Raw genomic sequence first — 18,954 nt, forward strand, 5'->3', positions numbered from 1 at the left:
GATGCCAATTAAGAACAGATAGTAAAAGTCATGTTAATTTTTCATTCTAAGTATCACCAGAACAATCTCACAGCCTTGATGGCAGCAAAATGAACAATGAAGCAGGAACGAAAGTGTGGAACGGCTTTCGATGTAATGGCTCCTTTGAAGTCTACCTTGCCTAAAGTAATTATTGAAAGCTGGAGAGATCCTTGTTTGCTGTTTTAAAAGTTCTCCTGAGGAGAAAACAACCTGTCTCTATGGCTCCAAAAGATGGTTAGAGAAAGAAAGAGAAAAAGTTGTGAAGACCAATAATAAAAAAGGGGTAACACAGAGCCTGGATTCTCAAAATGTAACAGCAAATCTCCTTTAGAGTGCCCTTGTGGGCCACTGACAAGGAAACCAGGATGTCCTCCTAGAAGTTCCAACTCAATTTTCATGTATATATGGCCCAAGAGATGCAATGCTACCTTTTTATTTTTAACTCAGTGCAATATTTTTCTTACCTACAAGCATCGCGTAAATATCTGCTCCCTAGCCAAGATTCACTTGCCAAATGCTGCATTACACTGCATACCAAAAGGCATTCAATAGGTAATTGGAATCAAATAACCCAACAAGGTGGAAGGATAGATCGTGAAGCGTGAAGCTGAGGCTCCAATACTTTGGCCACCTCATGAGAGGACTCCCTGGAAAAGACCCTGATGTTGGGAAAGATGGAGGGCACAAGGAGAAGGGGACGACAGAGGACGAGATGGTTGGACAGTGTTCTCCAAGCTACCAGCATGAGTTTGACCAAACTGCGGGAGGCAGTAGAAGACAAGAGTGCCTGGCGTGCTCTGGTCCATGGGGTCACGAAGAGTCAGACACGACTAGACGACTAAACAACAACAACAACCCAACAAGGAACCAATGGTCACAAACACAGCAGTAGGGAGGGGTAACATATTTCTGGAGCTGTAGGAGCAGGTTAGCAAGAGTAAGTTTTGAGTGCCTGCGCATGCACACACACACACACACACACACATTAATAACTTAGAAACTGTGAGAAGTTATACAAAAGAACAAGGATGATGAAAATTGCAGCTGACAAGGCACTATCTATCTGCGAGAAGAAATCAAACAAATCTCAGGCATTAGCTCTACCAATACTGCCCTCTATGAGGCCCCACCTCTGTTATCTGAAACTGTAACATCTCACATGCTCATCTCATCAATCAACACAACATCCTGTGCCAGCATCACACAGCTCTAACATCTGTCACACCCAGTTCCAAGACACCTTGTCCCTGTAGTCAGTTTTGCAGAGGACAAAATACACTGGAAGTCAGAACACAGGTCAACCCATAACTAATAAAAATATCCATGTCAGGAACTATGATGTTCAACATGAATTGTTTGGGCAAACTCTTTATTTATATGCACCATGTTCAACAACTGTAGTTATTTTGATACAACAAAGAATTCTGGGGAGGGGGGAAAATCAGTTTTGTTAGAAGAAAATCCTTTCTCACCCACTTTCCCTCCAACGGATGCTTTAAAACAACATTTTTAAAAAGTGGCGCTTTTCGTTCCTTTATGCACAAAACATTAAAAAAAAGAATCCAGCCAAAAAGTATAGTGAAAGCCCCTCCATATATGACAATTGGTCTTAAGATGCCAGCAGTACAGATTTCTGAGAATTCTCTCATTTCAACAAGCAAATTAGAGTGTGGATCGTTTTTAAGGTTAGACATAAGCAAGGCTGAAGCAATATTACCTTGACAACACCTGGCATACACGACTATGCTCTGTTGTTTTCCTTTTATTGACTGCTTAAAGCCCAGCATTGTGTGAGAAAGAAAGTGCATTTCAATATATGCTTATTACCAAAAGACTGTTATACCCAGCAGACACAGACAAGAGACTCACAGCCGTAAGAATTCTGCTTCCTTGGGATAACAAGGGCTTACCTTTTCCTGCTCTGCAACATCCTTTCTGAGGTGATGTCAACAGGACTGCACACAATATTCATATATTCATAGCATCACATAACAGTGTTATGATATTAGAGCTTATGTGAAATTAGGATTATTATTATTTTTTGCACTTGGCACTTGTTTACACTGCATCACATTTGCCTGTTGACTGTCACAGCTCACCTTGTTTGCAGATATCCTTCTGAATATCCTTGCATTCCCTTTATGTTAAAATCACCTTGAACAATTTGGTATACAACCAGCAAACTAGACTACCTCACTGGTCAATCCTAACCCTAAACCAGTTTCCCAACCTTGGGCCTCCAGCTGTTTTTGGAGTACAACTTCCATCATCCCTAGCTAGCAAGAACAGTGGTCAGGGATGGTGGAAATTGTAGTTTGAAAACAGCTAGAGACCCAAGGTTGGGAGACACTGACCTAAACCATTTATGAACAAAAAGCACAGGTCCCTATCAGGAGGATCCATAGACCCCTGGTACCAAACTGTATGGGAAACCACTGTATGGGAAACTGTATGGGAAACCATGGGAACAAACACAGCAAGACACCTTCACTCCTGCATGCCTCCCCTTTGTCACATACACAGGCTAACAAGACAATGAACTATCCCCTGACTACAAATCAATATGGCGAACAACCCAGCGACACTTCCCTTTCACACAATCAAAACACACTGCAACCAATCATGCTCTGGGCTCTTTGATCTCTTGCTCCGCCAGCAAAAATAAGACACCTATCCATACAACAAAAAAGCACCACCCATATACTCTGCAAAGAAGGAAAGTTTACAGCAGTGGTGTCCAAACTTTTTTCAAAGAGGGCCAGATTTGATGAAGTGAAGGGCCATGAGGGCCGACCAAAGGGCCGACCAAAGTTGTTGACCCTTTTTTAGGATTGAAGTTGTTGACCTTTTTTATGATTTTACCCCAAAGTTGTTGAGCTATTTTTAGGACTGAAGTTGTTGAGCTTTTTTTAGGGTTGAGGTCATTGAGGGTTTTTTTAGGATTTTACCCCAGGAAATAAACTGCCACAGAGGCTGGATTATACCAGATTAGGCCCTGAAACAGACATTGGACATGCCTGGTTTACAGTCTCCCTCACTCCCTTCTCTATTTTCTCCTCTCTCTTTCCCCCCACTTTTCTTACCCTCACAACCCCACACTGACTACAACAAAAATGTCTCGAATGGACTGTAGTTGAGCTGTAAGAAAGACTCTACGATTTGAAAATAGAGACACTGAATGTACTCTTGTTACTTATGGAAAATCTTATGGAGGGAGGCCTACACTTTCTACATCCCTCCTGTCTATTTATTCCTATTTTCTGTTTCTTGTTCCTTAAGCAGTTACTGATCCCCAAGAGGACCTGAGGTGGGCCACAACATGAAAGCTGTTCGTAGCAACTTGCAGAGTGACGTTGGGGGTGGGGGTTTGGGGTCAGTGTTTCTTGGAGAGCAGCTAGAAAAACACGACTGCCTCCTGCATTTTCTTCCCCAAGGAATTTGAGGAAGCATCAGTCCAAGCTCAAAACACCACAAGGAAGATGTCACTATGCATAGTGAACTTACCTGGCACTTTCAAAGGTTGCAGATGCTGACTTTCCAACAGCACCAAATCCAACGCCAACAGCCAAGCCCTCTGAAACAGAGAAAGAACATGGTAATGTAGTAACCTAGCAGGTGGCTTGGCTTATAGATGGACACCCTGCATAATTCATTCTCGCCCACTTTAGGATTTGGCCATGCAGTCCTTGAGCTGAAAAAGGCTCCCCACCCCATTTTTATACTTTATGTGTCCTGTATGAGGATATGACTTGTTGAGCTTGATTTTGAACTTGTGGGTTTAGGAAAACGAAGGATACTGAGTAACACAAGATCCATTTGCTGTTGTTTACTGTCTCTCATCTCCTATATATTTTGGAAAGTTGTTGGCCTCTGTCTGTTTTCTATGCATTTCGACACCTCTTAAGATATTGTAAACAGGTTTGCAAGGTGCTTCCTGATATGAGGAACAGGTTTTTGTCCATGTATGGATACAGTTGGACACCATTTTGAATCAAGATGGCAGACTGAACCTGTCAAAACGCCACTGATTTTCATTTCACTTTTCATTTGTAAGCTGCATTTCTATATTACTATACACAAGGCAGTTTACAGGAACAAAATATACAACAAAGAACACACACCTTATTATAATCTGATCCAATACAAAAAATATTGTAATAAAAGATAACTTTAAAATGGAATGACTTGTATCAAATAGTCAACAATCTTTCAGAATATAATAGTAAACAATAAAATTAACTCTCAAAATGTCAGCAAATAATAATTAAACAGAAATTTACTCTTAACAATCACAATAAATAATTACTAAACTATTATCTATAAGGGACGCAGGTGGCGCTGTGGGTTAAAGCCTCAGCGCCTAGGACTTGCCGATCGAAAGGTCGGTGGTTCGAATCCCTGCGGCGGGGTGCGCTCCCGCTGCTCGGTCCCAGCGCCTGCCAACCTAGCAGTTCGAAAGCACCTCCGGGTGCAAGTAGATAAATAGGGACCGCTTACCAGCGGGAAGGTAAACGGCGTTTCCGTGTGCGGCTCTGGCTCGCCAGAGCAGCGATGTCACGCTGGCCACGTGACCCGGAAGTGTCTCCGGACAGCGCTGGCCCCTGGCCTCTTGAGTGAGATGGGCGCACAACCCCAGAGTCTGTCAAGACTGGCCCGTACGGGCAGGGGTACCTTTACCTTTACCTATTATCTATAAAAAATAACTGCAAATCACAATGCATCAAATACCACAATCAGTGCTTTTTTTTTCTTAAAAAAAATGTTTAGGGGTACTCTCATTTTCCTACTCATATTGAAATACTGCCCCTCAATGAGGCCAAACTTAGATTCACAAAATGTTTAGGGGTATGTGTACCCCTGCGTCCCCCCAGAAAAAAGCACTGACCACAATACATACAAAGCTATGTAAAAGGATCAAATTGATAACCGCTATTTCAAAACAGCACTGAATTGTTTTGGTTTCTTAGAATTCCACTAGTTAGTTTGCTGTCATTTGATTAACTATCTAAATATATCAACATCCCTTTGTTTTGCTTAAAAGAAAATGGCATGGCAATCTTAAAATCACTAGCTCTTCCCCTGAAGTATTGCAAAGAAATAACACCACAATCCGCAGGAAGTTAGACATATTTAAATCAAGTTATTCTAAATTTAATTGCAACTATACTCGTTCTACCGATTTCCATGACACTTAAATGCAGCTAACTTGAACTGGACCATGGCCTGAGAATGAAAGACTTAAAAGGGGGTGGGGGCAGAAAACAAGACAAAAAGCAGTGAGCATTTTGGAACCTTAGAAGATTCTGTTGGCTTTTTTTACAATGCCTCAAGACTGTTTGTTGTTTTCGCTAACAGCGTGGTTACACTTCTATAATTAACCTTCTAAGAGTGCAGTCAGTTGCTGCCTTTACTATAATGACTCAATTTTATAAGCTTCCACACTAGCAAACAAGCACAAATATTTAGGCTCTTTCAGTGAAACATCACTCAATACAAGATAGTCTTAGCAAGGACACTGATCCCACGGAGAAAGAAATACTGTGCAAGGCAATTCCTTTCACTGGGCCAAATAACTTTCCTTTTGGGGGGTACTGGATAGCTCAGTTGATAGAGCATGAGACTCTTAATCTCAGGGTTGTGAGTTTGAGTCCCACACTGGGCAAAAGATTCCTGTAGGGAACCTTTGGGGTCCTTTCCAACTTTCCATTGATTCTACAATTCCATGATATTCAAAGCATCACAGTAGCATAGAAATCAATGATGTAGCACTAATATGGTGGAAAAGAAGCATGTCGAGTCTGGGCAGGGCAGAGTGGAAACTATTCATGTGCCATCTTCATTGGCATTCTGCCCACCAGGAGAATCCAATGGCAGGCAAAGGAGAAGATGAGCTATTAGGTTACATATCTATGGAGCCATATTTGTGTGAGTCTCTAGCTACACTGGCTATGGCTGTGTACACAGTATACATCTATATCAAATTTCAAAGTGCATTGCTACTTCCCAAAGAATCCTGGGAACTATAGTTTACCCATCTCCTACAATCCCTAGCACTCTTACCAAACTGTATTTCCCACAATTCTTTGAGGGAAGTCATGCACTCTAAATCCATGGTATTTACACTGTCTAGTCGTCTAGGACTAGCTAGCCCAACCACAGCATCAATTTTAAGACCATTATGTCACATCCCAAACGTCAACAGAAAATAAATAAGGCTCCCCATCCTCTCCCATTATATGAAAAAATATGAGTAAAATAGCATGTCCTGCTATATGCTGTGGATATAGTTTGCCTGAACCTCCTTGGTTTTTGTTAATACAGCCATCCAAAACTAGTCTTAGGTTACCAGCCTCAGAGACATGGGAAACAGGAATCCACACTAAAGTGTTAGGCCATGTTAACTAACACACATGAGACTAATTTTTGCCATGTGCCAGCTTTGTGGATGTTTTAATTATTGCAGCGTTCAGAGCTCAGCATGTTCTAATAGAAGCTTCACTAGCAGGTACATTTACATCTCCGCAGGGCATAAATCAGAACTGCCTTAATTACAATTGCTGTAGCTGCTAATGGGGAGAAGGAAGCATTTAGCCCTCAAACAGGTGCAGGAAATCTGACAACTGACTTCATTATGTGCTTTGGGCTTTGTCCCCAGAGGTGAGTCTTGAAGCCACTCCTAGGCAATTGACTCAATTCTCTCCTTGGTTCATCCCACTTCCAGATGCTTCTGTTTCCTCCTCAAACCACCAGTCCCTTAAACTACTTGAAGCATCTTCACATCTTTCAAACAGCGGCCATTCAGAGGAATAATTCCTAGTGACACAACCTTTTCTACAAATATCAGTTTTTTTTAAAAAAAGAAGTGTTTGTGTTGTTATCATTCTGCCTCCAGAATGGGGGAAGGAGAGAGAATGAATGAATGAATGATAACTGTAGCACTGAGAACCTCTTGATGTTGGCATGAAAAAAGAAGCTCCATTGAGACAGAGGCAATGGCCAATAAGACAGCAGACCAATGCATATTTTCAAAAAGACTCTAGACTTCAGCTTTCGGTGGCAAAGATATTACAAGACTGGAAAGGCGAACACACCACCCACTGTTCTGCAGTCTGAAGATCTCACTGCCCTTCTGCATTTGAATGCATGGATTATCACTGTCAGTCTTGTTTAGATACCTATTTGGACACATAGAACTGTTCCAATTTACACTTTTAAATTGGAAATGATGGAATATTCTTATTGTAAATGTCAGCTGGAAATGGAAAAGAGACTCTTGCAAATGTCTCTTTGTAACTGCTGGACTCAAGGATATGCATAGCATTGAATAAGCATTAGGAGTTCCAGATACTTTAATGTCTTAAGATACAGAATGGACTCTGCAGCCTCTCCACTCCAGCCCAGTTCCATCTTTCACCCACCATCACACCTTAGCTGCTATCCTGCCTTCAAGTCCCTCTCTAAGTTTTGAAGTGTGTTAATTGCAGAGTTAACACAATTGTAGAGCTAGCAGTCACAGTGACTTCTCTTGAGATAAGATAGTGCTGACTGCAGCTTCTCCCTTCTCATGATGAAAATGGTACTGGCTAGGTCTGGTGCTCCAATATGGGGTGGCAATTGATGGGAGGCACAGCAATGTTTCTGAATACCAGTTGCTGGAAGCCCCCAAAGGGGAGACTGCTCTTGTGTTTGGATTCTGCTTGCTGGTTTCCCACAGGCAACTGGTTGGCCACTGTGTGAAAAGGATGCTGGACTAGACGGGGCATTGACTTGATCCAGCTAAATGTTCTTCAGTTTATTCTTCTGTCCTTAAGAGATGACTCGCGAAGGAAACTCAAGGCAGTAGAACCATAAGATGACTGAACCTGAAGCATGGGAAGCCCCAACAAAAATTTATAATTTGGCAAAATATTTGGACTTTATGATATGTATTTGTATAATTTGGAATATTTAATGTGATTTGATTGGATTGTTAAAATGGAAAACTGAATAAAAATTACTCTAAAAAAGGAGAGAGAGAGAGAGATGACTCCTGAAGGGGTTCTTCTTGAGACTCTGGAAATCTGAACAAAATGGAATTGAAGGGAAACATTCACAACTGCCTCAACCAATAGCAGCAATTCCAATGGCTAAGTGCTCTCTTGAGCATCTGTCAGAAAGAAATCTTGCGACATGGAATGGTTAACAAAGTGTAATAGCTATTGCAACTTGCAATTTGTCCCTTGCGATTAAAGTAACAGACATTAATCTTGAGGCCAGTGTTAAAAATTCTGCTTTAAATTTGAATAAAGATAGCAAGATAAATCTGCAAGGTGCCTGTGAGGAGAAAGGAAAGAAGCAGGAAGCCCACCTCTGCCAAGAGGACGCGTAGTATTCCCAGCAGGGGCAGGGGTCTCTGGCCTCAGCCCTGTTCCCCCTCCCACCAATGAGTAAGAGATGTCTATCTAAACACCCCTCCAATGCCCGGAAGAGCCCTACTCACTCAGGGCAAAGGCTCATCTAGTATAGCATTCTGTTCTCACAGTAGCCAACAAGATGTCTATTGAATTGAAATTGAAATACTTTATTGTCGCTTGTACAACTTGTATACCGTGAGATTACACGAGCACCCCCACTCAGCTCTCTTAAGACTACTGACGCACACCCACCAAACCCAAAAGTCAACCTGTGGGTCCCCACATGCTGCTGAACTACAACTCCCATCACCCCTAGCTAGCAAGGCCAGCACTCAGGGATGATGGGAGTTGTAGTCCAACAACATCTGGGGACCCACAGGTTGAGAACCGCTGGTCTAGATGATCATCAGGATCCCTCCCACCTCCATAACTCTTTGATTCTAATCCTCTTTTAAAACCGTCCAAATTGGTGGTCATCACTGTCTCCCCTGTAGGAGCAACTTCCCCAGTACACTATGTGAAGAAGTGACACTTGAAGAACAATGGCGGTTGGGGGAAAGCCAAGTTCATCCCATGTCAAATGGGCCCATTTGCTAATATGATCACATGCAGCTTCAGTTGCCCTAAAGGTGAAAATAGGGACAAATGAAGAAGAGAGCTTAGGGTGGGAAATGGTGATTATCCAGTTGGAATTTCCAGTGAACCCAGGTAGCTAGCATTAATGAAAGTCAAATGCGAGCTGCAGCTACATAAGATACATAAAAAGGGGGGAACTGAGCTCAGCAGATGGTGCAGGATGGGATAACTGTGTGCTGGGCAAGAGCTGCTGAGTGGAAATGGAAGCCATGATGTGTACCAGGTGTGCTACCAAAGTGAAAATTAGGGTGGTAATTGAGAGCAGAAACGGGCTGTGACAGCATACTAATTTCACTCATGAATGTGCAAAGTGAGGCTCTGGAAAGACAGGTTCCACCAATTATTGCTGTAGAGGGAGATTTCCCCAGACACATGGGAAGGGGAAGGCAGAGATTGGAATATATGAGACTGGTGAGCTGCATGAACAGCCTCTCCAGGAAAAGAGGGATCTACATAATCATAGGCTTGGAAAGAACCTTGAAGACCATGTAGACCAAACAGTCTGATCAGCGCAAGGTCTGCAATGTGGCACTCGACTGCTAGCATCCCTGGAGGTTGGTTGTTCAGACTTCAGTTAAATGCCTCCATGGAAAGGGATCTGATCATCTCATGAGGAAACCTTTGTACCGTTCAACACCTCTTACCACTGGGTCCAGACAGTGGCGTAGCGTGGGGGGTGCAGGGGGGGCCGGCCGCACCGGGCGCAACATCTGGGGTTAGGGCAAATCCACGGGTTAGGGGGCGCAAATCCACGGGTTAGGGGGCGCAAATCCACGGGTTAGGGGGCGCAAATTACTTGCCTTGCCCCGGGTGCTGACAACCCACGCTACGCCACTGGGTCCAGAATCCCTTTTTCTCTGCAATATCTATCCATTGGCTCTCACCTTGTCCTCTGAAGCAACAGAGAATAACTCTACTACATCCTCTTTCAGATATACGGAGGTCACTTTCTCCCCAGTCCATCTTCTCTTCTCCATGCTGAACACACCTGGTCCTCATTAGATTTGGTTTACAGCCTGCTCACCATCCTGGCCAGCTCCTCTGGACTCACAACAGGGTTAGTTGAGAAGACTTCAGAACAGTTATCCACTCACAATTAGAAGTATGATGTAACTGTTCATCTAATTACCGTATTTTTCGCTCTATAGGACGCACCTTTTCCCCTCCAAAAATTAAGGGGAAATGTGTGTACATCCTATGGAGCGAATGCAGGCTCCTTAGCTTCAGCGATAGCAACGCGAAGCCTCCGAAGCGCAGAGGGAGCGCTCCCTCCGCGCTCCAGAGGCTTCGCGTTGCTTTCGCTGAAGCCTGGTGAGAGGGGTCGGTGCGCGCTCTTGCTCTCCAGGTTTCAGGGATAGCCGCCTGAAGCCTTCAGAGTGCAGCGCGAGTTCCCGCTGCGTTCCGGAGGCTTCAGGTTCCTTTCGCTGAAGCCAGGAGTGTCTTGCTTTCCTGGCTTCAGCAAAAGGAACCCGAAGCCTGCGGAGCACAGCGGGAACTTGCGCTGCACTCCGAAGGCTTCAGGGATAGCCACCTGAAGCCTTCGGAACACGTAGATAATGGGGCCAGTTCTTGACAATGCTAAGATATCTAGGACAGGACATTAGGGCGGTACGCAAGCATCATCTGTATCCTCCAAGGTTCCCCATAGGACCTGGGGCTGCAAAGGAATTGGAATATATTTCTCCAAGAGAGCTGAGAAAAGACTTAAGAGATTGGCAGGAATCAATTTCGCAGGCTCTCCTCTCCCTGCAGAGAAGAACAACAAAGACAAGAGGCAATGGTGCTGTGTTGCCAATGTATGCAGCCTCCTAAGAGTAGCATGCGGTTCCTTTGAAGCTCGATGGCTGTGAGCAGATGGTCTGGGACTGGCCCCAGGTAGAGAAAACTGAGCAACATCTCCAGATGAAACATGCACTTAAATGGAAGTGAAAGAAGGCATAAAGAAAGTTTATCTTTCCTCATTTCACCTTCAAAAGTATTTGGTTGAGGTGAATACACCCACATAATTTATCCTGCGGCCTTATTCAAATAATTGAATGCTTTGGAAAGAACATTACTCCACCAGAGAGAGAGGGATTGTTAAGTGGCAGAAAATATATAATCTTGGTCGACTCTCACCACTCATACTGAAATTCACGTAAGTTATTCACACGCAGCAGTTTTAAAACCTGGGGCGCACACACAAATCTTTGTAAAATGACATATTCGGGACAAAGGACATGTTATGTGGAGTTCTATGTAACTTTCCTTCCATGAGATGTGTGAATACACACACACACACACACACACACACACACACACACACACACTACTGAAAAGCAGCCACAAAAGGCTTCAATCAGGAGAAGAGAAATAGTGCGTAGGTTTCTTCCTAATGTCTCAACAAATGAAACTGATCTGTAAAAAATGTTACTTGAAAAGAGAGAGAGAGACATTGCACATACTTTTGTGAACCAAGAAAATCTTTAATAAAAATACATTTTAGAAAAAGAAAAGGGTGTTAAACCATTTTCAGGCTCTCATAATTCTCCCCTCCCTGACTGTTTTAACTCCCTGTGGGGGGTGGGGGGAGATAAAGATTCCCATTGTATTTTTTTCTCTTTATTGGCCAAGGGAGCCGGCATACAGCTTCCGGGTCATGTGGCCAGCATGACTAAGCCGCTTCTGGCAAATCAGAGCAGCGCACAGAAACGCCATTTACCTTCCCGCTGGAGTGGTACCTATTTATCTACTTTCACTTGACGTGCTTTCAAACTGCTAGGTTGGCAGGAGCTGGGACAGAGTGACGGGAGCTCACTCGGTTGCGGGGATTCGAACCACTGACTAATGATCGCCAAGTCCTAGGCTCTGTGATTTAACCCACAGCGCCACCCGCATCCCTATTCAGAAGGATATCTGCCTACAAATGTGGATAACAACACAAACAACGTAACAGGCTGTATGTAACTATATAAATTATTTTTAAACACAATTCAACATATATCAAAATATATGGTTCTATAGACCAACTTATCATATAAACAAAACATACTATGAGAAATAAAAGTCCAGCAGATGGATCAGGATCGGTGATGTGGTAGTGTTGCATTGTATTATTTATGCAAATTGATTTCCTCTGGAGTTAAAGATCTGACTGGGACAAACCTGGTTATGCTGAGCTCGTATTTTGCACAATTTGTATATGGTGTCTGTTTGATAATGTGTGGTTTGCTATGCCTGATAAAGGATATCTGAATTGAGATAGATCAGGAAATACAATTTATTCAGTTCTTATACAGTGGTGCCTCGCAAGACGAAAATAATCCGTTCCGCAAGTCTCTTCGTCTAGTGGTTTTTTCGTCTTGCGAAGCAACCCTATTAGCGGCTTAGCGGATTAGCGCTATTAGCGGTTTAGCGGCTATTAAAGGCTTAGCGGCTAAAAGGCTATTAGCGGCTTAGAAAAAGGGGGGGAAAGCGAAAAAAATGGCTAGACTCGCAAGACGTTTTCGTATTGCGAAGCAACCCCATAGGGAAATTAATCTTGCGAAGCGCATCGAAAAACAGAAAACCCTTTCGTCTAGCGGGTTTTTCGTCTTGCGAGGCATTCGTCTTGCGGGGCACCACTGTACTGGCAATATCCAAGGTGTGGAATTCCAGAGCTTATTTTCTGCATGTGCCATTCTTCCAAGTTTTTCATCTGATACCTGCAAAGAATGCTAGAATTCTTAAAAGCATCTTCACGTGGAACACTACACAATTGATATAAGAATTCCACACCGTGGATATTGCCAATGTTGACTTTAATTTCTCATAATATGTTTCGTTTATATGATAAGTTGGTCTATAGAACCATATATTTTGATATGATATCTTGAATCGCATTTAAAAAGAATTTATATAGCTACATACAGCCTGTTACGTAGTTTATGAGCCAGTGTGGTGGTGCAGTGGTTAAGAGCGGTGGACTCATAATCTGGTGAACCAGGTTCGCTTCCTCGCTCCTCCACATGCAGCTGCTGGGTGACCTTGGGCTAGTCACACTTCTCTCAAGTCTCTCAGCCCCACTCACCTCACAGAGTGTTTGTTGTGGGGGAGGAAAGGAAAGGAGAATGTTAGCCGCTTTGAGACTCCTTAGGATAGTGATAAAGCGGGATATCAAATCCAGACTCTTCTTCTTCTCTTTGTGTTGTTATCAGATTTGTATTTATGTGACAAAGGGCTTGGTAATGTCTTGAATTTGCCTACAAATGTGGAGGCAGAGCACAGCCCTTGTGGTTAAGTAGCCATGGGGATAATGCCCCCCTCATAACACATGGCGATTAACACTTATACACAAGAGGCTAATGCAGCACGATCAAGTAGTGAGAGCAGGTCAGGGAAATGTGGAAGCAGATAAGGTTCCAAGTAAACCAGAGACGGAGATCAAACCCTTAATTAAGAGGGTGGTGGTGGGTCGGGGTGGTGGGGAAAAAACAAAATGCACACAAAAAAGGAAAGAGGGGGAAAACAACACCCACCGCACCTTCACAACCCAACACCCCGTGATCTCACACATATTCTCTTTTCTGGACTGCTTTGAGTACAGCTTCCCTCCAGCTGTAGCACATCCTGCTGCTTTTATTCCCTTAACTGGGAACACAAAGAGCGATTGACTACAAATGCTCTTTAAGCAGAGACTACTCAAAGCACATACACGCTCCGACGTCTGTGTGTAAAAATATAACAGCTTGGAGCTGCTTCACAACCAGCCTGGAGGCTTTTAATGTAGGAAATATTCATCTCCTGCATGGGTAATACAGAAATCCGCCTGTTGGTGGGCTGCCATGCATTTAATACCCCAGCAGGCTAGCAAATGTGGATGCAATAAATACATATTTTTAAAAAACCACAACCCTCTACTCTAGATCGGTGAATCCTTTGGTTATAACGAGATACCCTTTATGCTCACAACAGTTTTCTTTGGGGTTAATGAAGATGCCACATAACTTCTAGTCTTCGGCTATTTTTCATTATTGGCCTCACTCCTTTGGCCAACTCTGCTCCCATTAAGGCTGGACACTTTCTATCAGGAGGGCTCCCGTAACAACTTCACAGCAAGCATTAATTAAACAGGCGACGTTTTCCCTATTATCACACCTCTATTTAAGGAGTAGCTAGACCTCTTATAGCCTGGGTTGGGGTGAGAGTGAGGACATTGCAATTCCTCTCTCGTCTTTCCTAAGCACCTACTGTATGTTGACTGAATGCAATTCTCCGCTTCGTAGGAAGGAAACTGCACAAGAAATGACCACTCATGACTGATTCTTCTAGTGAATTATCTCTTCTACTCATGCTCTTTTCCCATGAAAGGCTTCATGGCCACATCCTGTACAAATTCTGTTGTCCCTTCTGCCATGAGTAAGATGCTTCTCATCCCTATTAGTATGCAGCTGTCATTGTGATTCTAATATATCTTTATATAGATAGATATATGTAAGGCTGTCGTCACGCAGCTCCCATTGGAGGATTTGTGGTCATCACAATCCTGGATTTCAAATGGGGGGTGGCAAGGGTGGTGGTGAGTGGAGTGAGCAGGGGCGCAGCTTCTTGCGCATGCATTAAGACAGCCAATGTAATGACAGCTGACACAATGCAACACAGACCTTGAGAATGTTAAGTTTAATGGTTGCTGTTGCGAGCTCTCAGAGAGTTCACACTGGAGAGGAGCTTTCGTTTCATTGCCAACCCAACTAGGGCTCTTTAGAGCTGCAAATACTGTTCTTGATCTTTCCTATTTCATTAATTTCAGAGGAACACACACTCATTATTAGCTCACGAAGTACTGAAATGAACCTTCTAGGTGCACTTTCAACATCTCCGTTCTTCACGCTGTGCAGGCACCATGTTTTGAAGGGAAGAAAGGGCTTATCTGAAAGCATGTGTTCTACCTAGCAATTACTGTCACCCGAGCAAGAAAATGAAGACATCTGCTGGTTGCTAACGTTGCTGCACCCTTCCTGACCTGCTCTAGTGAATCAGTAGTCAGGAGCCTGCAAGTAACGAAGTAATCAAGGCGACTCAGTTCTTTTGTCCGTAACTTTCACCCAAGGCAAGTGAAGCAAGTTACAAAAGCATTATAAAATCCATTCTTACATTTGCCTTCTCAAGGGGAGGGAAATGCCATTTCCCCCTTTCACGAATGTGTAAAAAAAAAAAAAAAAAAGCAACTGGCGTTAAAACAACAACAACACTCTAATGCCTTTCATATTAGTTAGAATTATTGCTACTCCTTGGAGTGGAGCCAGGATCTAATACATAAAGCATTACAGATTTTCTCAGATCTTGTTTGTGTGCACCCTGTGGCAAAAGGGCATCTCACATTTCATCAACAACATCCACTTATTTACAGTAGCTGTTAGGAGATTTTCTCCATCTTGGCAGAGAATGGCATTTTTGGACATTTCAAAACTACTAGGTAACATTCCAGAGTGTGCTCCAAATCTCTCCTAGGTCACAGAGAAGATGGAGTGGGAGCTGCTCTCTATTTTGCTTGTCTCCGTGGTGCCCCTCACATGCTTTTTAACAGCAGCTGGGTAAAGCCATTTGAAGGGGTGAGATGTTATCAGCCTACTGATAAATCATCTGACTCAGGTGAAGCTGTGCAGGCACTGGGTGAGCCTTTCCCAATCTGGTACCCTCCAGATGTTTTGGGCAACTCCCATCATCCCAGACCACTGACCATGAAGTATGGGGCTGGTGGTAGTTGGACTGGTTAGGCATTGCTGTGCTAGACCAGTTATGGAGTGCATGAAGGATGAATTATGACCAGACAGAGGCTGTACTCCCCTGGAAAGAACAGATGCATGTGCTTCGTCCCCCCTCAGCTACACCACAGCCTCCAGGATGAATTCCTCAAGAACATGGCAGGATAGCCCAGCTGGTTAGTGTGTGGTGCTGATATAGCCAAGGTTGCAGGTTCAATCTCCATAAGGGACACCTGCATATTCCTACATTGCATGGAGTTGGACTAAATAATAATAATAATAATAATAATAATAATAATAATAATAATAATAATAATAATAGATTTCATTATTTCATTTCCTTTTTGTTTTTTAAAGTACAAATCTCAAATTGGTTTACAACACAGTAAAACTTCAAATAAAACAATCCAGAATAGAACATATTCAAGCTTCAAGGAAGCTTTCCCCGGCCACTATTTATTTATACCCCGCCCATCTGGCTGGGTTTCCCCAGCCACTCTGGGCGGCTTCCAACAGACTATTAAAATACAATAATCTATTAAACATTAAAATCTTCCCTAAACAGGGCCGCCTTCAGATGTCTTCTAAAAGTCTGGTAGTTGTTTTCCTCTTTGACATCTGGTGGGAGGGCATTCCACAGGGTGGGTGCCACCACCGAGAAGGCCCTCTGCCTGGTTCCCTGTAACTTGGCTTCTTGCAGCAAGGGAACCACCAGAAGACCCTCAGCACTGGACCTCAGTGTCCGGGCAGAACAATGGGGGTGGAGACGCTCCTTCAGGTAGATCAGGGGCCAGCAAACTTTTTCAGCAGGGGGCCCTTGTGGGGGCGGACTAGATTTTGAAAAAAAATCATAATAAACGAATTCCTATGCCCCACAAATAACCCAGAGATGCATTTTAAATAAAAGCACACATTCTAACACACTGATTCCCGGACCATCCGTGGGCCGGATTTAGAAGGCGATTGGGCCGGAGCCCGCCCCTGATCCTTAGTTTGCCTACCCATAGACTAGATGATCCTCAGGGTCCCTTTCCAACTCTATGAGCCTGTGATTCTATGGTATAATCTCATCAGGTGACTGGAACCGTTTTTCAGTTAGAGAAGCACTGGAAGTTGAAACTGAAGCAAAAGTTTCAGTAACTATAATCAGTATTAAAGACATATGACCTGGGGAGAGAATAAGCCCGGTGAGTAGTCCACACTAGCACATTTTAAGTGTGGTTTGCTGCCCTGAAAACAAATGTGTTGGAATGCTGTAAAGTGCCAGTGTGGTGTAGTGGTTAAGAGAGGTAGTCTCCTAATCTGGGGAACCGGGTTTGTGTCTCCGCTCCTCCACATGCAGCTGCTGGGTGACCTTGGGCCAGTCACACTTCTTTGAAGTCTTTCAGTCCCACTCACCTCACAGAGTGTTTGTTGTGGGGGAGGAAGGGAAAGGAGAATGTTAGCCGCTTTGAGACTCCTTAAAGGGAGTGAAAGGTGGGATATCAAATCCAAACTCTTCTTCTTCTTCTTCTTTCTCTACACTTACAAAATTTTATAGCTGTCTTCACCTACAGAGAAATGCAAGCTATCACAGAGGTTACCGATAAACTCTTCCTTGACTTCAGAAGGCTTAGCTGTCAGGACACAAAAGACTTACAGAAGAACAAAGCACACAGGAGGGAGGGGAAATCAATGAGAGATTCACGAGAGAGATATCTCTTTTTAAAAAAGTCAGAGGAGCAACAGGAACAGATAACAACAGAAAGCCATTTTTACAAAAGCAATAAAGAATTACGTCTGGAAAAATAAATTGAGGTGGCAACGTAGAGTGAAAGACTCTAACTGGAGATCTGTAGGCATTCAGAAGAAATGGGAAAGGTCACCTCTCACTCTTTTTAAAAGACTTTTTCGGGAGGGGACTCTAACCGGTGCAGATGCTAACATCAGCAAGTGGTGAAGAAGAAGAGCAAGTTGTCATGCTGCCACAGAATTATGCAAAAAAATATTCTAACAAAGTGCTTTTATCAATCTTCAGCTTATACAGTGATACCTCTGGTTATGTACAGTGGTACCTCGGGTTACATATGCTTCAGGTTACTAACCCAGAAATAGTACCTCAGGTTAAGAACTTTGCTTTGGGATGAGAACAAAACTATAAACCTTTTGGAGAACTTATAGATTATATTTAAATGAATTTGACATAAGAGTGTAAACAAGATGATAAATTGCTGGCAAGAATTGGCAATGATGTAAATGGGAGCGGGAGGCGCGAGGGAGTCCAAAGATGTTATGAAAAGATGTTATGATATATGTTACACTGTTTTTTTTATTTTTGCATTTATGTTTGAAAAATCCAAATAAAATATTATATATAAAAAAAAGAGAACAGAAATCGTGCTCCGGCGGCGCAGCAGCTAAAGTGGTGCTTCAGGTTAAGAACAGTTTCAGGTTAAGAACGGACCTCCGGAACGAATTAAGTACTTAACCCGAGCTAATGGGGCCTCCCGCTGCTGCTGCCGCTGCTGCGCAATTGTAACCTGAAGCATCTGTAACCTGAAGCATCTGTAACCCAAGGTACCACTGTATATCAGTGGCAACTTTACCTTGATGCAGGTAGCATGGCTACATTTAGAGTACTGCAATATGATGTATGTGAGGTTTTCCTTAAAAGGGGGGGGGGTGTCTGGCAGTTGCTAATTTTCTTTGCAGCAAATTGAGAGGGGAACAAAGATCACTTTTCATATATACCGACAGCGGTTCTCCATCCCACCCAGACCGCCCCGCTGCTGACATGAACACACCTGTGATTGTATGGGAATGAGTACATGCAAACCAGTCTGTAACACAGTTACATGGGGGCAGGGGTGGGGCGGGGAGAACGCTGACCAGTTTGCAAAATCACTACTGACCGACTCAAGTTCTACGTGGTTCATGCTAAATTTCCCTCACACAATCAGAGGGGCCATGTTGCTGATTGTATGCAGGACAACAGGCCTCTACACCAGACAGTTACATAAATCACATAAAAGGAATGGAACTACTGTACAAATAAATACGATAGATTCCAGCAAACACTGCTGCCATAGCAACCTAGCCAAATGACAGGAAAGGTGGAAAGAGAGGCCTGTCCTTAGCTTCTTCCTTTCCTTCTACACTGAAGAGAGTGAGGTGGTGATGTTTCTGTTTCCCTTTCATCTGCA

The 18,954-nt window shown here is 43.4% G+C and overlaps 1 protein-coding gene across 3 annotated transcripts in view; it reads right to left on the reverse strand.

The window, feature by feature from the left end:
• SLC39A11 (solute carrier family 39 member 11) overlaps window positions 1–18,954 on the reverse strand; it is a 258,114-nt gene that overhangs the window by 43,755 nt on the left and 195,405 nt on the right. For all 3 annotated transcript variants that reach the window (XM_081849902.1, XM_081849900.1, XM_081849901.1), the window contains one exon: window positions 3,526–3,595. In XM_081849902.1, coding sequence (XP_081706028.1) covers window positions 3,526–3,595 — 70 coding nt within the window. The remainder of the gene's footprint in view (window positions 1–3,525; window positions 3,596–18,954) is intronic.

This window comes from Podarcis erhardii, assembly GCF_964252035.2.
Source record: "Podarcis erhardii genome assembly, chromosome: 2".
In the NCBI taxonomy this organism is placed as follows: Eukaryota; Metazoa; Chordata; class Lepidosauria; order Squamata; family Lacertidae; genus Podarcis; species Podarcis erhardii.